At 56.2% G+C, this 9,943-nt stretch overlaps 1 protein-coding gene across 1 annotated transcript; it reads left to right on the top strand.

Moving 5' to 3' along the window:
• Positions 1–403: 403 nt before the first annotated feature.
• PTGIR (prostaglandin I2 receptor) lies at positions 404–4,666 on the top strand. Its single transcript, XM_038528499.1, has 2 exons — positions 404–1,414; positions 2,415–4,666. The coding sequence occupies exons 1-2, from the start codon at positions 647–649 to the stop codon at positions 2,799–2,801; spliced, it is 1,155 nt and encodes a 384-aa protein (XP_038384427.1). The 5' UTR covers positions 404–646; the 3' UTR covers positions 2,802–4,666.
• Positions 4,667–9,943: the final 5,277 nt, after the last annotated feature.

Raw genomic sequence — 9,943 nt, forward strand, 5'->3', positions numbered from 1 at the left:
CAGGGATGGGACTGTGAGAGGAAGCAGGGAGGGGAGGCAGAGGCGAGACTGGGCTGCACTGGGCTGGGGAGCTGGAGGGAGTGAGCAGGCCAGGGAAGTGGGGAGGGAGCCCCGGGGGAGGGGGGCAGCTCTGGAGCTGGCAGGGGGAGGGAAGGCGGGGCAGCCGGAGGAAATGAAAAAGCCGGGGCGAGCGGGCTAGATGAGAAGGAGGGAGGGCGGGGGGAGGGAAGGAGGCTGAGAGGCTGACACAGCGCGGAGAGCAGCTCGGCCAGCAGAGCGGAGAGCAGGGGACAGAGCAGGGGACGGGACAGAAGGCAGAGGTGCGGTGAGGAGGGGGTGGAGGGGTGCTGGGGAGTGAGAGGGCGAGGCAGAGGGGGAGACGGGGTGGACAAGGAGGGGAGAAGTGCAGAACTAGGGAACTAGGGCGAGGGAAGGACGAAGGAGAGAGGGAGAGAGGGAGAGAGAGGAGACAGACAGCCGGACAGCAGGCCGGAGAACTGGAGGGGGTGTGACCATGGGGAGGGCGGTGGGCGTCTGAGTGGGCCTCAGGGGCAGCCCGGCTCCCGGCTCCCACCCCCCGCTCGCCCCCCCCACCCCGGGGCCCCTCTAGTCCAGCGGGCACCCCACCCGGAGGCAGGGGGTGCGGATGGCGGACTCTTGCAGGAACCTGACCTACGTGCGGGACTCGGTAGGCCCGGCCACCAGCACCCTGATGTTCGTGGCGGGCGTGGTGGGCAACGGGCTGGCACTGGGCATCCTGGGGGCGCGGCGCCGGTCACGCCCCTCGGCCTTCGCCGTGCTGGTCACCGGGCTGGCGGTCACCGACCTGCTGGGCACTTGCTTCCTGAGCCCGGCCGTGTTCGTGGCCTACGCCCGCAACAGCTCGCTGCTGGGCCTGGCCCGGGGCCGGCCCGCCTTGTGCGACGCCTTCGCCTTCGCCATGACCTTCTTCGGCCTGGCCTCCACGCTCATCCTCTTTGCCATGGCCGTGGAGCGCTGCCTGGCGCTCAGCCACCCCTACCTGTACGCCCAGCTGGACGGGCCGCGCTGCGCCCGCCTGGCCCTGCCTGCCGTCTACGCCTTCTGCACCCTCTTCTGCTCGCTGCCCCTGCTGGGCCTGGGCCAGCACCAGCAGTACTGCCCGGGCAGCTGGTGCTTCATCCGCATGCGCTCCGCCGAGCCGGCCGCCTGCGCCTTCTCGCTGGCCTACGCCAGCCTCGTGGCCCTGCTGGTGGCCGCCATCGTCCTGTGCAACAGCTCCGTCACCCTGAGCCTCTGCCGCATGTACCGCCAGCAGAGGCGCCACCAGGGTTCGCTGGTCCCGGGCCCCCGGGCAGGAGAGGACGAGGTGGACCATCTGATCCTGCTGGCCCTCATGACGGGCATCATGGCCGTGTGCTCCCTGCCGCTCACGGTGAGTCCCCTGCGGCTGCGGCGGGTGGGGGCCGCGCCTATCTCCCGGATGGGGACGCTGAGGCCTGAAGAGGTCAGAGGCTCTGTCCACCATCAGACAGCCCCCGACTTTCTGGGCAAGTCTCTCCCCATTTGCTTCTGGCCCATCTGACTCCTCCTGACCCCTGGGTCTCCCCACCTTTTCTACCTCTCGCTACCCCAGCAACACGCCCCAGCCTTCCCCTACCCCTGTAACCATGATAAGATCCACCATTCATTGAGCGCTTGTTGTGTGTCCACCCTCTGCCCTGCGGTTTTACAAATTCTCTCTCACGTGATCTTTAAATGACCTTAGGCACCCATTCTGCAAGCACCAGCAAGGAATGGAACGAAGTTCCTGTCCTGTCGCTATTTTCACAGATGAAGGGTGATGGGTCTTACTGAGCCAGGCCTGGTCCAAAGGCTTCTCTGGCTCTAGAGTCTGATTTCCCCATCACTTCCCACCCCAGCCCCACCCCGCCTCTGCCTGGGACTCGCCTGGCCTTGCCCCTTGCCTGCAGAGCTCCTGCCTGCCTCCCAGGAACTGGAGTGGGTTGGTCGCCTGGTCCCCGGTACTGTGGCACCTACCTGGTCATCCCCACCCCCAACCCCCGCCCTGTATTTTGGGCCTCAGCTTCTCTTTTTGTAAAATGCAAGGGCTGCTCCTCAAAGCTTTGGGGGGCATTAGAGATGACTCACAGACTGGAAATGTGGAGAGACACCCAGCCGTAGCCCCAGGACTTACCCACATGACCTCTGCTCCGTCCCTCCAGGCTGGTGGTTTCCTGGGGCTTTCTCTCCCTCTGCTCCCCGGACGCATCTCTTACTTTTCATCTCATCTTTATTTCCTTCCCCTTTTGAACGGCACCCTCCCTCATTCCTGCCAGTAATCAAGTGCAAGGAGGGGAGCGAGGGTTGGGGTGTATGTGGGGTGGGGGCAGAGGACTCAAGGGAACCCCTGGATATGCCCACCCTGCCCCCAGATCCGAGGCTTCACGCAGGCCATCTCCCCGGACAGCAGTGAGATGGGGGACCTCCTTGCCTTCCGATTCAACGCCTTCAACCCCATCCTGGACCCCTGGGTCTTCATCCTCTTCCGCAAGGCTGTCTTCCAGAAGCTCCGGCTCTGGCTCTGCTGCCTGGGCCCCAGGCCTACCCTCGGTGACTCGCAGACAACCCTCTCCAGGCTTGCCTCGGGCAGGAAGGACTCAAGGCCTCCCGCTGCTCTCGGGGGGACGGAGGGGAGCTGGGTACCTTTGTCAGTCTGGGGCGAGGGGCAGGGGGCACCCTTGCCCCAGGCACAGCGATCGGTCAGCACTGTGGGAGCATCATCCAAGGTGGGGTCTGCAGCAGCCTGCTCCCTCTGCTGACATCGGCTGCCCATCATCTCCTGTCCTGTCTTCTGGGTGCAGGAGCCAGATGCTCAGGGGCATGGCTGGTGGAGGACGAACGGAGATGAGTCCCGGAGTCCTTGCCTGCCAGGATCTTTACCCCCTGAATGAGGGGCCAGGGGGCGATCAGCTGCTATTTCCTTATTTCACCTCTTTCAGGACAGGCTCTGGGAGAAGAGGGCGGGACAGAGGGAACGTTTATCCTGGATCCCAAAAAGAACGGTTCTCTCAAAATAACCAGGGCCCCGGCCGGCCCAGTCTGGCCCTCGCTTGCCCATCCATCTCACTGTCTAAATATTTAGAAGGCAGAAAAGTTCCCAGAAGCTTCTGTGCACTCAGGTCTGCTCTAGTCCGGGTTCTGGCTCTGACCCGCACTCATTCAGGGTGCCTGGCTGCCTACCCCAAGCCCCCAGGGGACAGCCCTGACCTCTCCCAGGCCACTCCGAAAGTGGCCTCCTGGGAGCCAGAGATTCTTGGACAAGCTCCCTGACTCCCTTCACTTCTGATTTCCCATCAGACTTGGAAGCCCTGGCCCCCCAGGGGGAGGGCAGATGAAGGAGAGACTGCTACGTTGTAGGTGGCACTGCTGGACATGTGCCGGGGAATCTGCATAGCTCGGTGGGCGGCAAGATGTGGACCGTGGGGACCCAGGTGTGGGGGGAGATGGAGTGGCCGCGTCCAGGCCTCCCAAAGGCATGGGAGTTACGGATCCCAGGGACCACCTGGGAACACAGCCCTAAGTCCTGAGCCTGTCCCTGGATGAGTAGCTGTCGCTTGGTTACAAAGCCTGACCTCAACCACCTATGTTGTCCGAGCCCTCACAAAAATTTCATTTATTTATTCAACAGCTGGTAGGCACTGACTCTGCAGGTGCTGGAGACACAGACCAGTCTCTGCCCCACCCTCCTGGACTCCGCAGAGGTGATTTCCAGCCTTGGGGACTCTGGGTGCCATCCTCTGCCCTCAGAGAGGCCTAGGATTAGCAGTGCTCTGAGAGTGAGCTGACTGGCAGGAAAGGAAGTGGTGTTTAGGGGATACGGGAAAGCCCATCCTCTCCACCCCCAGCCCCACCTAGTTCCCCTTCACACTTGCTCTAGGGTTAAAAGCACGGGATCCAGTGTTAAAAGGGTAAATGTACACCCTGGAACAGGCAGGGTAGGGAGGCCTCTGTAGAGATGACAGCAGCTAACATCAGTGAGTCCTCCGCCCTGCTCGTATGGAGACTTTCCACAGAAACTAGAATCAAGGTCCAGAGAGGGTAATCGCCAGCCCTCAGTCACACAGCAGTCTGTAGGTGAAGCTGAACGTTCTGTCTCCAGAAGCCTGCTCACTTGTTTGGCTAGTGGCTTTGGCTCTTTGTGCCTTGGCTTCCTTTTGTGCAGAGTGGCGATCATAATCTAGAATTCAGTTTATAGGGTTGTGTGGGGTTATTAACTGATTCCCTCTGATAAGCAGCTGAGTAGAGGGCCTGCCTGGAATAAATATCACAAGAAATGTTACTGTTACTGCCATCCTGTCTTTGCTATTGTTATCTGTGGCTAGCTGGGCGAAGGTGGGCTGGAGAAAAAAAAGCGACATTTTGCTACCTTGTTTTTTCAACCACTATGATCAAATCATATTACAGCACAAGAGGGTGTCTGGGAGAGTCAAAAATAGTCAAGATGATTGAGTTAGTTGGTACTGGTTTCCTTTTGGGGTAATGCAAATGTTCTGGAACTCGATAGTGCTCAGTGTTGTATCACATTATGGATATACTAAATATCTCTGAATTATACACGTTTAAATGGTTAATTTTATGTTATGGGTATTTTGCCACAATAAAAAAATATGTAACCCTAAAAAAATTTAAGGGTGTTTAGAATTTTTTTGACATTTTTGACATTTATGACTCTTGCCAGGGTGACATATTGGTTGAATTTAGTAATAAAAAATAAGCTGACCTGTACAAAAAACAAACAGGGCAAGTGGAGTCTGGCCTTTGTCAGCAAACCTGGTCCGGCCTCAGTGGGAATCCATCCAGAGGGACTCTCCCCCAGCCCCAAGGGTAGTGGAAAAGGATGGGTGGGCGGAGGGATCCCAGAGGGACCTTTTGGGTGGGAGGCATGAGAAAGGGAGCCTGCCTGCCTGTCCAGGCAGGACCCCCAAGGGGGCGCTCTCCTCCGCCGTTTGTGCTGTCCCAGCAAGTGGGTCAGTCTGTCTATCTCGCCTCTTAGGGCTCGCTAAATTATGGCAGCACAGGGCTGGGCATTCCAGCCCACCCCATCCAAGCCTGGGGTGGGTGCTATTATCATTCCCATTTTGCAGATTTGGATGAAGGGGAAGTGAGGATTCAGTATGGAAGCTTGCTCTTTCTTCCTTTCTTTCTTTTCTTTCCTTCTTTCTTTCTTTCTTTTTAAAATTTTTATTTTATTTATTCATAGAGACAGAGAGAGAGAGAGAGAGAGAGAGAGAGGGAGGGAGAGGCAGAGACACAGGCAGAGGGAGAAGCAGGCTCCATGCAGGGAGCCTGATGTGGGACTCGATCCAGGGCCTCCAGGATCACGCCCTGGGCTGAAGGAGGTGCTAAACCGCTGCGCCACTGGGGCTGCCCTTTTTCTTTTTTCTTTCTTTCTTTCTTTTCTTTCTTTCCTTCTTTCTTTCTTTCTTTCTTTCTTTTTTCTTTCTTTCTTTCTTTCTTCTTTCTTTTTTTTTTTCTTTCTTCTTTCTTTCTTCTTTTTCTTTCCTTCCTTCAAGATTTTTATTTATTTATTTGAGGGAGAGAGAGCAAGCAAGTACAGAGGGAGAGGAAGAAGCTGACTCTCCACTGAGCAGGGAGCCCGATGTGGGGCTGGATCCCAGGACCCTGGGATCATGACCTGGGTCGAAGGCAGATGCTTAACCCACTGAGCCACTCAGAGGCGCCCCACAAGCTGGTTTTCCGCTGGCTGTGACCCACCAGGCCTGACATCTCAAGAATCCGTCCACCCTCTGCATCCCGCTGTATCATCGCAGACTCTCACCACCTCTGGCCTGGATGTGTACACTATCTTCCAGGTCAGAGGCTCTCAAGCGTTTCCTGCCCCATCTATCTGCCTGCAGCCCCTCCGGGAGGATTTAGAAACTCCTCTCCTAGCTGGTGTCCTGACCCCTGACTGTCTTCCCTGCTCGCTTCCGGAGCCTGATCCAAGTGGTCACTCCCCTGCTTGCCAAACTGGGAGCTGCCCCACCGCCTGGAGGCCGAGGCCAGCTCCCTCGCTCTCTGCTCAGCCACAGCAGACAGCCGAGGGCTCTCTCAGGGCCTGTGCATGACCTGTCGGGCTTCCACCTCTTTGGTCATTGAGCCCATCCCTCTTGGAGCAGTGTTTCCCCTTCTTTTGTCAAAAGCGTGCCCTAGCTTTTCAGGTCCCACTTAAACTATTCCTTCTCCTTTAGTTTTCCTTTTTTTAAATTTATTTATTTATTTGTTATTTATGATAGTAGGCAGAGGGAGAAGCAGGCTCCATGCACCGGGAGCCCGACGTGGGATTCGATCCCGGGTCTCCAGGACCGCGCCCCGGGCCAAAGGCAGGCGCCAAACCGCTGCGCCACCCAGGGATCCCTAGTTTTCCTTTAAAGATTATATTTTTAGGTAATTGCTATGCCCAACGTGGGGCTCGAACTCACAACCCTGAGATCAAGGCGCCTGACCCACTGATTGAGCCAGCTGGGTGCCCCTATTCCTTCTCCTTAAAGACTTATTCACTTATCTCAGGCACTTTGGAGCTCCATGGTGGTGCTCCCTGCAGCCTGCCCTGGCACAGACATTTGCTCACTCAGCAGGCTCTTATTGACGCTGGGGACATGGCGGTGACACACACAGCCCTGGCCCTGCTCTCCTGGGTTTCACAGTCCAGAATGGGCAGAGCTGAGAGGGGACACCTGAAAGGGGAGAGCTTCTTGGAGAAGGGGATGGCTGAGCTGGACCTGAGGACGGAGGGGTGCTCCTGTGTGCTCACAGTTCTGCCTCCGGCCTCTTAGCCTCTTGTTCATTTCATTAACTCCACAGAGTCCCTGGAATCTGCTCGGGGCCCTGGGCTGCTCTGTGCCTGCTGGGGATACAGCGGTGATTGACACTGCCTTGGCCCTATCTCACTCACATTCCAACGGGATGACAACTTAATAATCACAGAACTAAATATTCCAGTAAGCAGAAAAAAAGACAGATTTGTGAGCCAGGATGAGCGCTGAGAGAGCATAGCCCAGGGGGCCTGCCCGGTGTGGCGGAGCATCAGGAAGCCCCTGTTCATTTATAACTTCATTCTATTCATTTTGGACTTCCTAGAACTGGGCCTGGCCCACAGATGGGACTCCAGCACGGGCACACACACACACACACACACACACACACACACTCTCTCTGTGTCTCTGGCGCATTCCCAGGAGTGGCAGCTCTCCGGGCCTTCTGTACTCATTGCCCCACCTGCTGGCCACACTGGGAGTGGCATTTAGAAGTGGTCCCTACTCTGGGGAAAGTGAGGGGCCCTGGGTGTGCACCTCCCGCTGTGCCCCTGGGCTAGTCACCCGCTAAGGAGAGGTGTGAGCTGGTCTATTGGACCCGAGAGCCAGAACTGGATGTGATTCCCACTCTCAGCCTCCTGCCCTGGGCTGGAGTCAGCCCTCTCAGGGCCTGCCCCATGTCCATTAAAAGCTCAGAGTGCCATCTATGCATCTTTGATTAATAAAGAACGGGAAAGAGAAGTCATGATTATTTAATAAAGCAGCCTATCTGGGAGTAAAAGTCTTTCAAAACATAGGGCCCAAGGGGGGGAAATAATGATAGGTGGTAGAGCAGTGCAGGCAATGTGAGGCAGCAGTTGAAAGCATGGGTGTTTGGGATCCAAATGATCTGGGGTTTTGAGACTCAGCTCAGCCACTTCCAAGAAGTGTGGTGCAAGAGGCTTTATTTGCCCGGGGCTTCCAGTTCTTTAGTGTCAGATCTTGATCATTACTCCATGCCTATGAGCACCCTCCATGGGGGTTGCATCCTGTTAGGATTCAATCTGGCCTGCGTGCCAGTCAAATGCAGTAGGTCTAGAAAGTGGTTGGCACAAGCCTCCAAAGTGGGTATTTTTATGATCTTCCTCTAACAGTGTCATTATTATTCCCCATTTTGCAGACGGGCAAACTGAGGCCCAAAGAAGTAAAGTCACCACCCCAAGGTCAAAGTAGGAAGTGGCAGAAGCAGACCTTGAAGTTTAGGGAGTGCACAGACTCGCTGGAGCAAGTGCTCACATTGGGCTTGGAGCCCAATTCTGTGGGTCACCGAGACTTGTTTCTCTCAACTGTGAGACTAGAATTTTCCACAGGTGTCCTGGCAGCCAGGAGGGCAGCTCCCATCTTATACTTTACCACTGTGACCCCAGACTCAGCCTAGGCTTCCTGCTGGCTCTGGCTTGCCTGAAGTCAGTTTTAAAATTACTATTTAAAAAATAAAATAAAATAAAAAAATAAAAGGACTATTTAGGAGCACCTGGGGGGCTCAGTGGTTGAGCGTCTGCCTTTGGCTCAGGTGATAATCCCAGGGTTCTGGGATTGAGTACCGCATCAAACTCCCTGCATGGAGCCTGCTTCTCTCTCTGCCTATGTCTCCGCCTCTCTCTCCGTGTCTCTCATGAATAAATAAAATCTTAAAAAAAAAATACAACTACTCTGAAGGCAGGAAGCTGAGAGCATGGGTTTACTTGGGTTCAAACTCCAGCTCTGCCATTTGAGGCTTGCCTCAATAGCCTTGGAATAATCTCTTCACTCTTCCAGGCCTCTGTTTCCTAGTCTGGATTCACGCCTCCAGCCCAAATGGTTTCCTGCAGGATTCCCCCAGATGGAGGCAGAGCTGAGAAGAGAGTCTGCGGAGTAAATGGCCGGCACTTGCTGGACCCCAGGCCTAGTTCCTGTGGGCTCCCTCAGGCCTCAGCTAGCCCCGGTGCTACCACTCCCATTTTATGGACAGGGTCATCTGCCTGAGGTCACGGAGGCAGCCAGGCATGCCAGGCCCACAGCTCTCGTCCCTACGCTCTACTTCTGCTATACCAACTGAGAGGTGAGCCACAATCAGCTGGCAGAAAAAGGGGACAGAGGAGCTGGGGTTCCGGAAAAATGGTCTGCTGCTCCGGACTTCCCCACCCACAGAACTGGACTCAGCAACTGGCCCACACCAGGAAGATCCAGCCTGGGCCTAGGTCTCCACCTCAAGGAAGAGCCCTGGGGATGGGCTTCTCAGCCCTTCTAAGGCCAGGTGAAGATGAGTCAAAGCAAGGTTGTTATTTTTATTCCACTGGATTTGGGCTCTGATTCCCTCCTGCCTAGCCCCTGTGGTGGTCGGGGTACAGGTCACAAGTTAGATGGTGTCCGTTAACTGTTCGTTCACTGCACCCCTGAACAGCAAGCAGGTGGGATGTGCAGTTGGGGGCAGGGCGCCTATATTTTGGGGAAAGCCCCTAAGGATTCTGTTTAATGCCTCCACTACAGAACCACTGGACCCCAGGTCTTTCTTCTTCACCACCTCACTTGTGGCAAGGAAGTTAAGGGGCTTTTTGTTTCAAATCTCCTTGTCTCGTGCCCTCATAGGGAGTTGACTAAAGCTCTGTGAGCTTGGGACCGTCTGGCGTGTGGGCCGCTTGACTGACACTGACTCATTCAGTGAATGTCACCCCTTCCCCAGAGCACCCTGAGAATCCCCCACCTGGTCTCACCCCCAGGAGCTGCTTCTTTGCTGTTCCCTTGGGTGACTCCTTCTCCCCTCAACTATAGGAGTGCTCGGCCTTCAGGTCTTGGCACAATGGGCTGCTCTCGTGGCCCTGGACTGGCCCCAGGCCTGGCCAGTCCTCATTATGCACTCATTCAAGTGACTGGCACCTGGGCTGGGACTGGTCTTCCAGGGGCACCCCCTCTTAACTACGGCAAGCACCAAAACTGATTGGCTGCATCGCCAATCAGTACCATGCCCTCAGTGACCATGAAACCTGGCTGGGGTCACAAGTCCTCTCGGCTGCCATGGCAAGGAAAAGGCTCTTGAGTGAGCATGGAGGACAGGCTCATCCAGGGCAGGGCTGAAGGGCCCATGCAGGGAGCAGGCCCAGAAACAGAGACAAGAGGGAAGACCCATG

Source organism: Canis lupus, chromosome 1, assembly GCF_011100685.1.
Source record: "Canis lupus familiaris isolate Mischka breed German Shepherd chromosome 1, alternate assembly UU_Cfam_GSD_1.0, whole genome shotgun sequence".
NCBI lineage: Eukaryota > Metazoa > Chordata > Mammalia > Carnivora > Canidae > Canis > Canis lupus.